This window comes from Parus major, chromosome 1, assembly GCF_001522545.3.
Source record: "Parus major isolate Abel chromosome 1, Parus_major1.1, whole genome shotgun sequence".
Taxonomy (NCBI): Eukaryota; Metazoa; Chordata; class Aves; order Passeriformes; family Paridae; genus Parus; species Parus major.
In genome coordinates, this window is record NC_031768.1 from 86,889,362 (window position 1) to 86,907,767 (window position 18,406).

Sequence of the window (18,406 nt, forward strand, 5' to 3'; positions counted from 1 at the left end):
GAGAAGATGGGAATTAGCTGATCTTTTCCATCTCTGATTCCAAAGCCTGTTTTGGTACCTGTCGAACATTTTGAAGGTGTAACTTCAGTGAGGATCTGAGTTTTGTTTCTGGAAGGCAATCCAGAAACGACACAGCTACTTCAGATATGCAGGCACTGACCTCTTGGTCAGTAAGGATACCAGGAAGAGCTTTTTTTTATAGTTAATGAGTGGTAGAAGACAAGAAAGAAAATAAAAGAAAACCCTTTAAAAAATCAGGAATTGTAGCTAAAAATAATGCATACATTCTCTGAAAGCAAACCTAGACCATCTAGATTGCTAGGGTTGCAAGTGCTCAAAAATAGAACCTACTAAATCAGAGCTGTCTGCCAATCTGTAATAATGTATATAATAAATGTAAACATATAAATACAGAAATATATAAATGTCAAACTACACAGGAGCATGTATTAACCAGCTTCCTTGTCCCTACCCCTAGATTTTATTGCATCTAATTTCTCACCTCACTATTTTCTTTCCTCCTCTACCTTTTGTCTCTCACAGTTACCATCACAGCCCTGTTCAGAACAAACTTCCGTATGGATTTCCCCTTTGATCTGCAAGAGCTGCCGGCATTTGCTATAATAGGGTAAGTTCCCAGGAAACTGATACCTTACTCTACAAAGGTTATAACGTGATCTGTGCTAGGAATTCTTCTGCCAAAAAGTTACATACATCACTTTTAGTCACTTTGGTTGTTGCAAAAAAGGCTTCTATTTGCTGGAATTCTTCCTTCGGAAATGGTGCCCATGTATCACAATGTCTAAGGAAAGAAATATGGGTATTATTAAGGTGTTTGTTACCTCCTTTCCATACATCTTTTTCAGAAATTAAGCTTGGAGTTACTTGGTCAAAGCTCTGGGAAAAGATTTACTGAATGGCCCTTTAACTGTTTTGACATTGTCCCCAAATTAACTGATGTAGCAAGTATGGCCTTTTCACATGACAAAGATGGAACAAAAGGTTTAACCTGAACTTTCCTTTTCAAAAGCTCAGAATGATTATCCTTTTTTGAGAGAGGATTGTGTACTCAACATGGTGAGAAGGGCAACCAACCGTAATTGGATTCGGTGAGAATAATGGTTAACTTGGAGGAAATGAAAGAATGAACTTGAGAAAAATGAAAATTGGGAAATACTAGAGAAAAGATGAGTTTGGAATTACTGTGGGGAAACATCTCTGGTTAGAGCTTGAGGGAGGCTCCAGGGAAATCACTGCAGAGCAGTAACAAAAGGAATACACTGTAGGAACACCAGTGCTGGTGTTGTGAATATACTCTGTTGCAAGATCTCCATACAAGACCAGAAATATATTTGAGGGTTTCCAGCCTATTTCAGTTGTCTGCCTTCCTACTAATTTACTTGAATATGAAATCAAGTGGGGCTTTTTAAGACCTCAGATATATTGAAAAATCTGTGAATACTTTTTGCTAGTAACAAGTATTCACTTTGTTCTTCCCCTTAAACAAACCTGCCTAATGAACTTGGAGGAATCTATTGGTTTAGATTGGCAAGGAAAAATGTAATCCTTTTGATTTTACAGCTAGCTGTTAGAATGCAAAACTTCTTGTCACTATGTTTTGGACAGAGTTGACAGAGCTGGCTTTTTTCAGCATTGCACGTAGGCTAGGAAAGGAATATATGACAACTGCAAAGTGCTTTCAAATGCCTGGGTGTCCAACGTGGTCTTTAAAATAAAAAAAAACACAACAAACAACCCCAAAGGCTTGGATAGTCCTGGATAAAGTCCTGATGCTAGCTTGGAATGCTCCAAATTCTCTCAACATTAAGTCTCAAAGTTGAACTTTCTTTCTACCCGATATATTTCTTCACTTTCATGTAGAACAAGCAGTATCAATGGGTAGATCTTGCTTTTCTGAGTCAGCAAAGGTTAGTTTGCATAATCTATAGAAAAGGAGCACTTCCAGTTTATTGATAAATCGATAGACATGAATGGAGAGCTCTATATTCTAAAATAAAGTATTATAGAGTAATTCAGTTGACTGTGCAGTCTTTAGGTTTATATTGCCTAAGGGACTGGTCTATTTTAAACACTGTTCTAATCAGTGCTGGCCTAAAATATTTAAGAGTAATTCATTGAACATGTTTGTCTGTGAAAAACTTTATACTCAGTTTAAACATGTTTCTTCAATTTTAAAATGATAAAGCAGTATTACTTTCAATGTACATACTTTATATTAAGTATATTTAGTATACTTTAAGCATACTAATTAATCATTGAATGAGATTTGGCAAAAGCATGCATAACATATAGCAAAGCAAAAGTCCATTAATTTTAGAAATTAATAGGATGAAAATATTAAGTGTTTCTCATCGGTATCATGTGGGTTAATTACTTGCCACATAAAATAAGGCTTCCCCTTACCCATTCTAAATGCAGTCTTTTTCCACTCTTCCTTTTCTTTTTTTCATGTTCAAGTATTAGGCTCTATTTATCCAAGTCTCATTAAGCTACAGAGCCTAAGGATCACACCAATTCTTAGACAACTCTAATTTTTTTCTTACTTTATTAAGATCAGGAGCATAAGCCTAAGTGATTAGGATCATAGAGATGATATACTTTGCTTTAGGCACAAGAGTTCCTATTACTATTAGTAATTCTTGTAGGCACATAATTTTACTGGATCAGACTTAAAACTCCCTTCATTTTTACTATTTTCTGTTCCAACCTGATGTTTAAGCTCTGACAATACTGGTCTTTGACTGGTTGCTCTTCATGAGCCCTCGCTGAGAACTGTCAGCCTCTTTTTATAGATTATTTTATAGATTTTTCCCTCTCAGCAAGAGAAAATTGGTAAAATGGTAGTGTGAATGACAGAGGTCCAAGATAATTTCTCCCCTTTCATCAGGGAGTCAATATCTTCAAATGAGCTGCTATAGGAGTAGCCCTCTTGGTGACACTCCAAAGACTTCACAAGCAGCTCAAGATTAAACCACTTAAACTCATTTCCTTCTTTGGTGCTTTGTGTATTATCTGTTGTTTGGCATGATTTTATTTATTTTTCTCCATTTTAGCATATGTTCTGGATTCCTTGGAGCCTTTTTTGTTTATCTCAATCGCCAAGTGGTCCTGGGCATCCGACGTCATAAAGCTCTGAGCCAGTTTCTCACCAAATAGTGAGTGCTTGTCAAGATACTCTCTTTAGGGACCAGACTCTTACACCCTCCTGGTATTGGATAACAACAAATGCTTTCTGGAAGACAGTAGACCTATTTCATGTGTAAAATAGTAAAAATGTGAGAAACTGCTCCTATATGAGAGTAAGATCTCTGCAGCCATCAAGAGAATTTTTCCTGCACTGGATTTTCTTTTTGATCAGCCTCCATAGTTTCAAATAGCTTCTTGATTTGAAAGGGAGACTCTGCAATATTTGTTAAGAGGATAAGGCAAACTATTCATTGGACAGAAAATATTTTTAATTAGAAAGTCAATTATCATGCTTCATAAAATCAGGCTGTTTCTGGTTTGTTTGGGTTTTTTAGGATCTGTGAAAAATTCAACATTATTTATACTTCAGGAAAATTAAAGGCAGCTGAAATCTAACTATGTTTTTAAAATATGTATTTGTTTTTTAATCATAGTATTGGCAAAAATGTGAGGAATGTGCTCCACTCTTATGAACCAAAAGCTGAAACTGACAGTAACCAAATGGTGTGAAATGCAGCATGGAAGAGAAATACAAAATAAAAGTCTTGACAACAGAGTTTTTACAGGACACTTGAAGATACTGTTTTCCCCTCCCTAATAAAGTTCTAGCCTCCAAAGTTTATAACTTGAACAAGAAATTCTGGCTAGCTGTAAATGTCTTCAGCCCCTTTACAGAAAAAGATGTGATACTATGAGAATTTTTGATGTTGAGAGGCACGGAGGACTTTATTTCTTATCAAGTTGCAGGCCTGGCCAGAAAAAAAACACTAGATAAACAGAAGTTCAAATTAACTTACTTTCTTATGTGGAGGAAAAATTGTCTTTCTTCATCATGTAGCCTTACCCATAAGCAGCAGCAGGGCTACAAAGTCAAGTTAATAGAGGAGTAGAGCAAAGCCTGAAAAGTGGGAATTCACTTTTCACTGATTTCTCAAAATTTTTTAGGTCCTTAGACCGAAACAAATTAAAGGTTATATTTTTCTTCCTAAATCTCAGCCAACACTTCCTGTAGAAAACAGTAACTTGCCAAGGGCCACATGAGAGGATTAGTCCAGCATGTGGAAGCAGTTTGGGTTCATTCTGTCTCAGTGCTTGTGAAGTGTCACAGTTTTACCCAGACACCCACCCTGGTTCTGGACACAGCAGCAGGAAAACACAGACGGCTTCAGCCTCTGTCCCACTGTGTCCCACTGGCCTGGCACTGCTAGACCCGCTGGCTGCCAAGGACACCTTCCACAAAATTGTGACAGTCAGCAATTCAGAGGAAAGAGAAGCAGTTTTCCCCATATGAAAACTTATGCAGAGGTGCCTGCAGAAATGTCTGAAAAACCCCTACACTTAAATCCACTAGGACAGGATACATTGTGCGTGGGAGGTGAAGAAGCAAGGCTGTCATCAGGGCAAATGAGAATAGTGGCTTTTGACAATACGTCAACACATCACTGCAAACACTCATTCCTCCTACATGTTCAAGTTTGTGCATGTTGTACACCCCTCTCTTCTTCCATCCTTCCTGTTACACTAATTCTGATGGGAAAAAGGGTCTTGCTGACAGGTAAATTCCATGAGTTATGATGATCAGTGGAGCCAGGCATTAAACTGCCAGTAACAGCACCCCAAAACAATGCATACAAATACAGAGAGGCTTCACAGAAAGGGGATTCCTAGTCCTGAAGTGATGGTGCTACAAGAACAAAATGAGGCCATGTTGTAATAAGCTTTTTTTCTTTACAGCCGACTGGTATACCCCGCGGTTATAACCTTCTGTATAGCGTCTGTGACGTTTCCTCATGGATTTGGGCAGTTCATGGCAGGAGAGGTGAGACTGGAAAGTAATTACCAGTTCTGTGCAGTTCTTTGGTACATTATCTCCCTGTCCTCTGCCCCACTAACCTTGTGCCAGGGAAAAGGGAAGAATGATAGAGGAGGAGTTTGGACTGAGGAGGCACTATATGATCTCTGCTATCTCCTTCATAGAAAACTTGAAAAAGGTCCACTCTTCTAAGCAAATAATAAGGAAGATGTCACCCCATGTGTAAAAGTAGTTATCTTTTCACCTATTTGAGTAAAGTTCTGTCTCTCTTTCTGAAGATTAAAAATGTGAATTAAGTCTCATAGTCATGAATTACTACAGTAAAAGTCTCCTCCGCTTCTTTGTAACAGAGATAGAACATTTACTCCATCTAATCTCATGACTCATACCTGGTTTTTTTGCTGTTTAGTTGATGCCACGGGAAGCCATCAGCACTCTTTTTGATAACTATACCTGGATCAAACACTCTGGAGACACGCAGATCCTAGGGAAGTCTGCTGCCTGGATCCATCCAAAAGTCAGCGTCTTTGTCATCATCCTGCTCTTCTTCCTTGTGAAGGTAGGAAGCCCAGCTCACCATAACCTTCTCCACTCAGACTGAATGTTCTTCCCTTTTGTAAAGCAGTTTGTGAAGTGCCAGTGAGGAGATGCTGGGTACTGAATGAAGCACTACAGCTGCAGTGGATTCCTACATCTTCTGATGCAACGTTTGTCCACCTTGAATGACCAAAATTATTAGGGAATAGTTTCCTTAATTTTGTGGCCTTTTCTGCTCCCCAGGTCATCCTCCTCATGCATCCTGCTGAATGACCTTTGGTATCCACTATAGTAGCTGGTAGCTGGAGGACTAAACCAGGAAAGATTTCTCAAGTTCCACAAAAATAAATATTTGCCTAAAAAGTTCTCAGATAATTTATGTTTGATCTAAATGAAGTCTGATACAGCCTATTTGATATTCCTGACTTCAGATAGGAGACAAATAGGAATATGCAAGCACAATCTATGGCTGTGTGAGGCTCAAGGATTTGTTAGCAGTCCATCAAAACTTGATGGAGAAATGCAGCTAGAAACAGTTTTGCTCACTTCCCCAGAAGCAACAGCAGATTAAAAATTCTGATATGGTCTGTGGAAGTTGCAACTGTTCAGCCCCTGAAAGGATCAGCTTGACATAGGACAGAGAAAAAAAAAAACAAACAAAAAAATCAAACACATTTGAAAGAAGAAAACATCATATGTTCAATGTTCCAATGTTCAAAATAAAAGTAGCAATAAGGAGGTTTTCCTAAGATGAAATATATATATATATATATATATATATATATGAAAGGATAAAAAAAATTATAGAATAAGTGCTAATTCTTTTAGTATTTACGTATTCCAAAGGGACAGAAGAGCTGAGGCCACCTTGCAATGTCAGTTGAAAATTTCAGTAAATCAAGAACAGCTATCAATGACTGATCAACACAACTGTTTCCACCTAAAGTAAAACACTCTATCAAATTTCTGACAGGTGGTTAAGGGTTCTCCTTCTGTGATAATTCTTATTACAGTGTACCAAGCAGAAAAGGCCTTGTTTACTTGAGGAAAGGAGGAGTGGACTACAGGGTGTGTCTGTCCTGAGTCTATCTGCTTGCCTTTGGAAGAGCTGTACCGTCAGTCACTGGATTCATTGGCACTGTCCTACTAACTAAAGGCTTTCTCTGTCCACTAGATAACTGCTCTTGATTTTCTTCTGGACGTATTCAGCCTTGGGATAGACCACATTAACAAGAAACTGCTATTTTGACTATGGGCAAAGGCCTGGCCTGATTCTCCATTGCAGTATAGTCAGATTTCAGCTGTATTTGGCCAGATTTGGTACTGCAGAGCTCAGTTAGCAGTACAACACCTCAGCAGCTTTCTGGTCTCTGTAGCCAGGCTGGGCACAGAGTGGGGCAGCAGGAAATGCTACTGCTGCTCAGTAACAACTGCACCCTCTGCCTCTGTTCCAGTTCTGCATGGCTGTTATTGCCACCACGATGCCAATCCCCTGTGGAGGCTTCATGCCTGTTTTCGTACTAGGTGAGTTTCAATTTTGTTTTGCAGCATATTCATCTGACAGGTGGAGAGGAGAGGCACTGCCTACACACCCAGCAGGGTGCATCTGGTGTAAGAGCAGTCATCACTTGATGTCTGTGACAACCTGATTGGTGTAAGAGCAGTCATCACTTGATGTCTGTGACAACCTGATTAGCAGTCCATAGACTGGGTCTCTGGTTTTGACTTTCCCTCACCCGCCCAAAACTAAATTCCAAGTAGGTAATCCCTACCCTTTTACATAAGGAAAGCCACACCTGGGGAGACATGCTGAGCCATGGCCTTCTAATCTCTGTGCCTCTTCACTTACAGAGTAACTTCCATCCTACAATTAATAGTAGCTGTTCCTTTCACCCCTGAAAGCCAGACAGAAGAGGTAACCTCAGAACTAGTACCCACAATGTAATCTACCACTTATTCCTTTCTTCTGACTGAAATGTGATAACATAAAAAGTTTATTGACTTTTAACTGGTTTTAATTCCAATAAAAAAAAAAATAAAAAGAATATGATGCTAATGTTAAGAAAGAGGCTGTGTTAGACTGAACTATACAAGCTCATGATGTTCAGCATTAAGTACCCACAACTCTCAAATGAAATAGGGTGCTTTAAGGATCTCTGAGTTCTGGCAGGCAGCAACTGAACAGGAGGCCATGCCCTTGCAGTGATGAAGGCTAACCAACATCAAGGCTGTATTAGGAAAAGACTTAGACAGCAATGCAAGAAATTGTGTGTTTTTATGCGTTCAGCGTTTTGGATACAATTCTGGAACACTGTGCCATTTTGTGTCCACCAATCCAAGAGATCCTTGCAGACTTGCAAAGCCTGTCTGAACAAGACTTGGGTGACTCCACCTCACTTTGAAATTAGCCCTTTTCTGAGCAGGGGTCAGAACAAGACCTCCAGAAGTCTCTTCCCACAAAAACTTCTCTGTAAGCTGCGATTCCAATGTTTAGACATCCACAGAATGAGAGTCTAAAGGGCCTCAAGTCTGATCTGGATTGAGATTTTACACAGTCTGAAAATATGTCCTCCAGCCTGGGAATCACAGCTACTGTTCTGCCTGGTGTGCCCAAGTGAATGAATGAGGGATCAACTGTATTTACCAATCTTAGTGCCCTTTTTTCCTCTTGGAGTCTAACTTCTGTATTTTGTAACTTAGAACTACTCTTCAGTTACCAGTGTCATTTTAATGTCAGTTTTGGCTTCGTTCCTGTTAGAAAATATCCAAGAGATTGCCCAGCAAAGCAGCACAGCACAGATTGGATGTTCCTTATATGTTAATTACATAACTGTCAGTGATATTTTTCAGGTGCTGCATTTGGACGTCTCATTGGGGAAATCATGGCATCACTTTTTCCCAACGGGATCCTCTTTGATGACATTCTTTATCAAATCTTACCTGGAGGGTATGCTGTCATTGGTGAGCCTCCATGCCTTCCTTTTCCCTCACCTGGTCCCACTGCTGCAATTTTCCGGGTTGACATGACATGCTGTTTCTATATGACAGTCTTCTTCTCTCCCTATTCCTTCTCCTACCTGGGAAAGGTGCAGCAGCTTTGACAGGAGCGGTGAGCCACACCGTCTCCACCGCTGTCATCTGCTTCGAGCTGACGGGTCAGATCTCTCACATCCTGCCCATGATGGTGGCTGTCATTCTTGCCAACATGGTGGCCCAGAGTTTGCAGCCCAGCCTCTATGACAGCATCATCCAGGTGAAGAAGTTGCCCTACCTGCCAGACCTGGGCTGGAATCACATAAGGTATAGTAGCAAAACAGGTTGGCAAAGAAATAAGGCAGGAGAGGGTTAAGACCACAGGGGAATAAAAAGTTATGAAAAGGGTTCAGTTCTACAAAGGAATTAAGAAGGCAGAATAGGCCCTCAGTAAGAAAAAACAAGTGTTGAAGTTGAAGAATTAGGTTTCGTACACAAATATGGAGAAAAGTCCTCTTCTTCTTTTCACTGAAAGCACAAGTTTGAATGATCTACAATGTTACTGAATGTGTATTAATATTTCCAAATTGCTTCAGCTTAACCGTTTAAAAACCAGGAGTCTCATTTATCTAAATTCAGTGGGGCTTGGATATTTTTTCCCCAGAAAACGTTTGAAATGCTTTATTTGGATATTTTACTTGAAGCAAAACTCAGTTATTCCTATAAATGTCTTCCTCTCTCTAGTATCGTACACATATGTATGTATATAAAAACCATCTAAACATATATGTATACATGTGTGTATTTTATGGTGAGGGGTAACAGAGTGGAATACAACTGTAATGGAAATCCAGTTAATCTGTGCTTATCCTCTTGGAAAATCCTCTGGTTACAGTCACAGACAATCATTCGGCAGCTGCATTTTGAGCACATCTTAAAAAGTGGTCATTTAGGTATTTCTTTAGGGAATTTATGTACTTGACATTTTTAATATGCTGACTCTTCCTCTTATCATCCATAAATTCACAGCAAATACAATATCTTTGTTGAGGACATTATGGTCCAAGATGTGAAATTTGTTTCCTCCAACTGTAAATTCCGAGACTTGCAAGCGGTACTCCAAAGCACCACAGTGAAATCTTTGCCTTTGGTGGACTCTCCAGGTAAGCAATGTGGAGAAACTGGTCCTTCCTGAAGACTGTCTCAGCTTGGAGAAAATAGCTTTCAAATTACAGGGTGTGAAGCAGGCAGTGTGACCTACCACACAAAAAAATAAATCCTGAAAATCTCCCGCTGTGGATGATGTATGGCAGACAGGTAAGCTGGAGTGTGGGCAGTGAAGCAGATCCAGCACCTAAGGGAGGTGTGTGGGATGTCTGTAGACTGAGTTGTGACAACAGAGCCTTCCTGGGATCCTGCATGAGCCAAGAGCATGGATGGGGTGGCACGGCTCAGGACAGGGAGGTCCCGCCCCACAGCCTAGGAGCTGCCACAGGGCTGGTCAATGACTCTTGTACAGCTCTAGACAGTACAAGCCTGAGCACCTGGAAGAGGCTGGTAGGAGGAAGGGGTGATATGTGGAAGAGGACCTTCAAAACCTTGAGGTGGCTTAATGGCTTCCCTGCTCTGTGCTGTGCAGAGTCCATGATCCTCCTGGGGTCTGTGGAGCGATCAGAACTGCAGGCTCTCCTCCAGACACACCTCAGCCCGGAGCGGCGACGGCTCCTCAACAGAGAAATGCAGCAGAAGCTGAATGAGGCACCCTACGATGGACCCTGGGCAAACCTGCCAAAGCTGAAGCACGAATCTTTTGCTTATGTCGATGAGGATGAGGATACAGAGGAGAAGGGAGAGGTGAGGGAGAGAAGTGGACAGACTGCAGCATACAGAATGTTTAGAAGCAGTCAGGCATTTGAGGAGGCTGAGAAATAAATGGCACAAGCTGGACTTTATTTTCTCTCCTTTCTGTAACAGCTGCCTCGGCCTCCAAGTCCCACTCCCAGCTACCCAGAGGAGCCAAATGGCCCAACAAGTGCTCTTAAACAAATGCCTGAAACCTTGGAGTCCCAGCAACACTCAGGTATGGCAACTTCTTTCATGGCTCAACCACATCCTGAAACAATACCCCACAAGCCTGGGGAAGCTTTCATGCTAACTGTGTGTACCTGCCTGTGTGAGGTGCTGGTTTCCCAGAGACTGAGAGAAGGAGCTTTCTCTGCTGCTCCTGAATCAAAGACACTTTGTTAGTGCATCTCAACATCAGTGTAATGTACCTGGAAATACCTTCTGTTATGACCCCTCAGAGAGCATGGCATAAGTAGTCCCACTGAGGATGGACTCTCTTGGTCTCCCCACTCCATTCTTTGTAATAACAATTCTTTGGACGTTTTCTGTAGAGTCTAGATGGAAGGGTCCCCATCTCTTGGCTCCTTCACCATGTGAATGAATCTCCCTGGGGAAAGCAGCCTGAGAGCTGAACATCTGCACAAAGTTTTTGAGTAGCTTAGGCTGTTGCTCAGCCATCTCCAAAATTGAAAGAATCCTCCCTTGGACACGCATCTCTTTGATTCAGCTGCATTAACGTGAGGGACAACACTGATGTATTGTATTCTTTTGTGTCACACCCCAGCCTGTATTAGCTGTGCTTTCAAGACTGTACTCATAGCTCATTTCTGATTCATTTATCATGTATATTTGATGCAGGATGGTGGGTTGTTTTTTCATCCTTTATGCATCCTGAAATATGCAGAGAGTGAGTAAGCACAGCGGTGTAGCCCAGTCTTGAGAATGAGTACAGAGGACAGGGCTTTAGCTCATGCTTTTAGGCACCCAAAGGTTACATGTAATAGAGCATATAGCACATTCTGGTTCATTAACACCCCTCATGTATGACTAAAACTTTAAGACATAGAAAAATTCACTGTATGTTTCCAGAGCAGTGGAGTGGTGGGACAGCCATCCACCTATCTTACCAAAGCAGAAAAAGAACCACATATAAAACAAGGACAGTGTGTGAAACATTTTATGTGAAGCTAGAACTGAGTGACCCAGGAATGACAAGAGGAAGTGGAACAGGAGTGAGTTAATAAGACCATCTTTTTCTTTTTTTAGTTTGGCTCACTGGTATCTTTGCTTCTGACCAAATTTCCTCCACAGCCTTGTTCAGAACAGCACCAGGCCCCATCTCCTCCTCTTTGCTAACTCCTCTACCTGGGAGTATAATTCTGGTCTTTTCTATTCCCATCATTCCACTGCTGGCAGAACCCATGGACTCCTCACCCCTTGGCACCTGTCACATCCAGTTTGATGATACGTTTTGTTGCATGGGAATATTCATTCTGGAATGTCCCAGACACCACCTTAGAAAGTGAATGCCAGATTGTGACTGGCTCAGCTCTGTCATGTCCCTCGTAGTTATTTCCCAGCCTGCCTTGGCTAAGAGGATGCAATAGGTGTGGGGCTTTGTATTTTTGTCTCTTACTTCTCTCTTATCCACATGTTTGTTCTCATCCTTCAGGCAGTTTCAGGAGTCTGAGGCAACTGATCCAGCAGCTCTTGTGCCACTGCAGCCGTCCACATGAAACAGAGAGCACCATCCAGGTTAGGGCTACAGAGAGCCTGGTAGTACCCAGAAGAAGGAAGGGAATGCAATGGAACTAGAGACTACTACTTGAGACATTCAGTATTTGGTTAAAGCATAGACACAATTATGGTCCTGAACTCTGACAGCATCAGTGGGGAACTCCCTGCAAGGAGAAAGGGTGTGATTACTGTAAAGGAGTGTGCATCTTCCTAAAGAGTCACCTGTGCTCAGGTGTCAGGCTACCATTGTGATTGAGTTTGGGCATCTTTTCTCAGTGAAAAAAAAAAATTAATGATATTTTGGCTAACCTGCCATAAAGAGCAGCTCTATTCCATTTGGCAAACAGTTCTGGACAGATGGAGAAAAATGAAAAAAATGCTTTTGGCTCTTGCCATGTTAAACGCCCTTGGTTATTTGACACCTCTGCACAGGATTTGGGGATAACAGACAGAGCTTATGGGACCACTCCAAGGCAGTGGTTGGACCCCATGTGGGATGTCCTGAGAGCATCTAAATCAGTATTAGATGGCCACGTTTAGGCACCTGAATTGCTCCACAAGAACTCCATGTTGAATTGTCATTGGCAAGGGAAGCACAGCAAGGGCAGAGTACACTGTATAATGGATGAGTATAAAGAAAATCTGAGCACTTGGTAAGACACTATTTGGAACAAAAAGGGGACCACATGGGGTGAGGAGGCTGTGCAGATTTTTCCTTTCTGTACTCTGTGAAACTGTGGGTTCTTTGTCTGTCCTGAACAGTGTTTTCTCCTACAGGAGTCAGTGGAAGTCATTGAGACAATGACGCCAGAAGAGGTAAGACCAGGTGCAAAAACGGACTGAGGTCATGTGAGTGCTTCTTTTACCCATTTCCTATCACTTGCAATGCTCCAGGAACCTCAGTGATTGCCACATAAAGCCATAGTCAAAGTCACCTTCTTGTTGGAGTGGCACAGTGGACAAGTCTCACCCATAAGAGAAGAGATTGGCTAGATGTGTTGGTAAGACTCTGACTAATCTGATCTAGCTTTGAAGTCAGTCCTGCTGCAGCAGGGTTTTGGACTAGAGGCCTCCACAGGTGTCCCCTCATCTAAATCTTTCTGTGGCCCCACGTTGTTCCATCATTTCTTACACAGTGGATCGATTATCTTGCAACAAGGGGAAGATGCACTCAGAAAGAAAAGCTAAAGATGTTCACTCCCTCTTTAAGAAGGGGAAAAACAAAACCCCATCTTCCCAGAAAATCTCTGAATTGCTCTGTTTCCACAGGGACTTGACATCTGGCAAGAAAGGGGTGGGAAGCCTGAGGGGTGAGATATAATGGACAAGATGAATGATGTACGTAGGAAGGAAGAAGCATTAACAGGAGGAGGGGGCTAGCTTGGGTACACAAGACAGCAATGCTGCAGAGTGTACCTAGCTGTAAGAGTGACTCCTCTTCTTTCCTGTGTCAGATAGATGCTTGGGAACAGGAGGAGCTGAACAAGAACGTGTGCTTTGACAGCTGCCGCGTAGATCCCTCCCCTTTCCAACTAGTGGAGAGAACTTCCCTGCACAAGGTGAGTGCAGATGTCAACTTGAGGCATACATCATTTTTCTCCACTCACTCCAAGTCCAGTCTATCACTTATTTATTCCCCCTGTCTTCACCTACAACTACTATCACCAGCCACTTTCACATCGAGCTTGTTCCTGTAATCTTCTGTGTACACCTCCAATCTCCTGCAAAATGAAAGGCTTTGTGATAAGAAGTCTGAGTCCATTTATTAAAAAAGCTTTTGGACAAAAACAAACAAAGAAAAATCTGCTACATGAACAGTAGCATTGTGTGCCTTGCTGCTGGGGCATTGCACTGAGATTTAGACTGCCCTGTCAGGGGGCAGCACTGGAATGAGCACTCCTGGATTTCTCAGGGTGTTTCTGCCAGGGTGTAAAGTCTGCCTGTGTCATAGGCCCTTCATTAAACTAAAGCACGAGGAAAGAGGAAGCTGGATCTTGCAACACCTAGAGTCAGCATAGGATGACTGAGGATTAAAGCAGTCATTGTATGCCAGGAGGAAGACAAGATGGGGCTTTTACTCAGTGGAAAGGGAAAGCAGTCTAGTGAAGCAAAAGTGCACAGTGCATGCTTTTATCAATACTCATTTAATGTGAATGGTCAGCATAAACCTTGTACTAAATTAATCAATTACTGTTAAGATGTCAGCCTTGAGCAAAACAAGAATATGCTAGCATATAGTTCAGATGAGTTTTATGAAGGGCTGGGTGAAGTCATCTGAAAACCACTAGCATTTATCTTTGAGAATAGAGGCTCACAAAAAATTATACCTGAAGGCTGTTAGTGGGGAAAGTGTCAATCAAAAGAGCAAGTGAGAAACTCTAAAATAACAGGCAAATCAACTTAACTTGGATGAACAAAAAAACCCCAACAAAACAACAAAAACCAAACAGGAATAAATAATCAAAATATATGAAGTATCCACAGTTAGAGCTAAATGTGAGACTACTGACAATGAAAATAATATCACAGTTTATCGTGATCAAACTATATTTAACCAGTGTGGTTTTCTTTTACATTAGAGTAAAATGTCTTTTTCTTGAGAAATCAGATTTTTCCTAGTTTTCACTAGAACATGACATTCAGTATCTTATATGATGCTTTAAAAAAACCAAACAGTAAAACACTAGCTGTGACAGAATGATTTAATGTAAGACCAGAGCTAAAGTCCAGCTAGAGCTCAGCTTCAAGAACCTGGAGGCTGGAAATATACCAGAGATGAGCAGTGAGAATGTGGAAAGTTTTAGAAAGCCAGATCTGTGAATAATAGTAAAATAATGGGGTATATTTAGGCTGAAGAAAAGAAGACTGATAGCAGTGTGATATCTGTCCTTTCAAGGAGACTTTGTAAGAGAAAAGAAATAACTTGTTCTCAGTGTTCTCACTGCACTGGATAAGCAACAAGCTTAAGTTTTCACAGAAAACATTCTGGGACTGGAAAAAAATAAATCCTCTATTGTTAAGGAAAGCACTGGAATAAATAACCTAAGCAGTTTTTGACTCTACATATATGGTAGTTCATCTTCCAGCACCAAAATGAACCAGGATCTGCATAGGTCTCTAAATGCACAACACAGGGTGTTGTATGTGAATCTCCACCAGATGCAGGATGAGAATAACCTTGAGAATGTGCTCTCCATCATCAGTGCAGTCCCAACTCCTTCTGCACAGCAGAAGGAGCAGGGAGTAGTATCTGGCAGATACAAAAGGGGAAGAGGGAAGACATCATTTCTCACTGGGCTAACTGCACGATTTTGTCTCTTTGTGACTTCCATTTCTAAATCCTGAGTCCCAGCCCTAGCACCAAGTTCTGTGCTACCCATTTCCTAAGTCCCTGACATGGTCTTCTCGCGGTTTTGCTCCTAGACGCACACCTTGTTCTCCCTGCTGGGCCTCAGCCACGCCTACGTAACCAGCATGGGGAAGCTGAGGGGAGTGTTGGCTTTGGAAGAGGTGAGTACAGATCCTCTGCCATCCTCTTAAATAACTGCAAGTGTCCTGTGGATCACTGCAGTAACTCACAGGTGCTGCAAGTTCCAGCTGGGAATATATATAACTGCAAGTGCTACATTTTCAACCCAGTGTTGAATTCTGAGTCAGCTCTTTGGAATCTGTGTAAGGGAATGGATGACTGCATTTCGGTGGAGGCAGCAGGTGCTCTTTCCAGGGATGTTAGAAGGTTCATCTTTTTCATAAGTGTAGGGCTTTTCACTGAGGCTTAATAGCCACTCTTAACAGAGTGGCTATTACTGTTTCTGAAAGAGGTGTAGAATTTGTTGTTTACCATGGAATTTTTCACTACACCACCAGTGTAAAAGGCCCCAGAGGTAGAGCTGTGACTCTATTTGTGACCCCCTTACCCTGGAGAGTAGACAAACTTCTGCTGGGTAGGGCTGGGCCAGCCTTCCTTTCATGTTTTCATCCTGAAATTTTTCTCTTTTTTTCCAGCTCCAGAAGGCAATAGAGGGTTCCACCCGCTCTGGGGTTCGTCTCCGACCACCCCTTGCCAGTTTCCGTGACATCAACCGGACTTCCACCAACACTAAGGTCGGGCAGGGCGCTCAGGCGTGGAGCCGGGAAGACGACAGCACGCTGGCAGCACAGCAAGCAGCAAACCTGGACACTGAGAGCCCTCTGCCTCCCTGCTCGCACTCCCCACAGCCCTCACACTCACAGGAAGAGGGGGAAGTCCCCAGCTCCGCTTACGCCACAGATACTGAGCTGGAAGAGATGGAACTGACAGGGCCAGTTGCTGAAAACATCTCAGACATCCTCAAGGACATAAACCTACGCACCACTGACCTGGATGAAGATGAGGATGAGGATGAGGATGTAGCCATATAGCTGGTGTGAGGGAAGCAGTCCATCACACTCTTCAGTGAGCCAGTCTTCTTGCGTTTGCTCCTCAAAGAGAAGCTTTTGGATGTTCCTTGCTATCCCCACAGAGGGGTGATTCAGCTGGGAGGAGGGACATCAGGCTGACCCTCTCTCCTGACGCTTTCCCTCTGTGCAGACTGTTAGGCTGCTGGACTATTCGGGCGCGTGCAGGTGTCGGATGTGGACCGCGAGGTGCCTGAGTGCAGGCTTACGATGCCCAGGCTCCTGCCACGGCAGAGCACACTGTAACAGGACCTGGATACTGCTGGACACAGTCAGGATGCTCGGGGTCAATCCGCCACGTGGAAAGTGCAGGAGGATCAGTTCTCACTCACCACCGGTGCCGTCCTTCCAGTGGCCCCAGGCCTGCACGCAGCAGAGTAACGCAGCCAAACCTCCAGCCTAGAAGCACAATGCTGCTTCTGACTGCCACCCTGTCCGTGTTGCTGCAGCTCCTTTTCACTGGCTCTTCACCCCTCCCCCAAACATTCCCACACAGAACGTTTTTATTCTTTCTCAATTTTTACTCTGGGATTTTCCTGGATGGGGATGCAGTTAGGAGCTTCTCCTCTATCCTATACCTGAGCCATGCCCTAAAAACAGATAGGAGGAAAATATTTGGTATATGTCTCATGTCTTGAATTCAGCCAAGGCTTTAGAAAACACTGGAAGGGAGAAAAGCTTCTTTGTTTTCCCATCATCTCTGGAATTTTAAAACAGAATGGGAAAATCTTAGTTGAGGGCATCCTCAGTGCTGGGGGAAGAAGAGTAAAACAGCATATATGTACCTGTATTTCAAATAGCTGTGTTTGTCTCTCTGAATCACTGTTCACAATTTTTCACAGTTATAGTCTTAAAATGTAAGAACTCAAGAAAAAATAAAATAAAATTACGGAGTGTTAGCAGGCTGCCAAGAAATACAGCAGAGGGAAGACACATTTTCTACACTTTGAAAACAGGTTTCTTTCTGAAAACTCCTGCTCTCGTTCTTGGTAATTCTACCCTGCCTACTTTCCACATATTTCTGCATACCTCAGATCCGAGAATTCCAGCTCTCACTTTTGCCAGCTTGTCTCTGTTGTGGCTAACAGCAAAGACCTCAACCCTTGTCTGCAGCATCCCTCTATTCCAGTTCTAAATCTGGAGCAGATCTGCATCTTGCAAAAAGATGTCTTGTCAGTTCGTGTCATGCATGCAAAACCTTGGCATCCAAAGATAAGATGCTGCTTCACCGCTCTTGTGAGGTTTTCTCAGTAAACAGGCAAAACCAAATTCTGTGTATTCTGCAGCTTCTTCTAACAGTCTACATCTCTTTCTACCATATTTTTGGTGTCTCATAGCACTTAGATGCAGTCCCAAGCAGCCTATGAGATGTGTTTCCACTAATCAGAAAGAGAGAAGAAATCCAGGCTCTGAAAATACGTTCTTGAGGGTATTCTCATTCCCCTTCCTGATAGCATTATCCCTTCCTGAAAACATTATCTAACTTAAGAGTCACCACTCCTACTTTAACATGTGATTTTCCATAAGCTGTCTCAGGAGCAAGTCAAAAAAATCATTACCTCTAACCCAGTCACCAAAGGAAAATTCCCTCCTGGCTTTAATTCCAAGTATTGACCTTGCACCAATTCCTCTCTGATAATGCTTATAGGTGGGAGAGTCTGTGACAAGCTTACAGTAGGAGGAAATCTGCCCTGCTAGTCTCTCAAAGAGAGAGAAATTTATTTTTCCTGTCTGGAATTCAGAGCCCACCAGGTCTGTTCTGGTTTTGGCACCAGATCACCATTTATAAGCTAACTGGGGACAGCCTTTCCCTGCCTTAATGATTGTCTGTCCTCCAGGAGCCATCCAGTCCTTGTG

General features: G+C 42.4%; 1 protein-coding gene across 1 annotated transcript in view; it reads left to right on the plus strand.

Annotated features, from left to right (window-relative positions):
- Positions 1-16,886, plus strand: part of CLCN1 (chloride voltage-gated channel 1) — a 36,219-nt gene extending 19,333 nt beyond the window's left edge. Inside the window, exons 9-23 of the mRNA XM_015642932.2 lie at positions 544-628; positions 3,075-3,176; positions 4,942-5,026; positions 5,430-5,579; positions 7,012-7,081; positions 8,408-8,518; positions 8,644-8,857; positions 9,560-9,693; positions 10,170-10,384; positions 10,505-10,610; positions 12,048-12,130; positions 12,890-12,928; positions 13,567-13,671; positions 15,536-15,622; positions 16,118-16,886. Of these exons, the coding sequence (XP_015498418.1) occupies positions 544-628; positions 3,075-3,176; positions 4,942-5,026; positions 5,430-5,579; positions 7,012-7,081; positions 8,408-8,518; positions 8,644-8,857; positions 9,560-9,693; positions 10,170-10,384; positions 10,505-10,610; positions 12,048-12,130; positions 12,890-12,928; positions 13,567-13,671; positions 15,536-15,622; positions 16,118-16,513 (1,982 nt within the window). The 3' untranslated portion in view covers positions 16,514-16,886. The remainder of the gene's footprint in view (positions 1-543; positions 629-3,074; positions 3,177-4,941; positions 5,027-5,429; positions 5,580-7,011; positions 7,082-8,407; positions 8,519-8,643; positions 8,858-9,559; positions 9,694-10,169; positions 10,385-10,504; positions 10,611-12,047; positions 12,131-12,889; positions 12,929-13,566; positions 13,672-15,535; positions 15,623-16,117) is intronic.
- Positions 16,887-18,406: the final 1,520 nt, after the last annotated feature.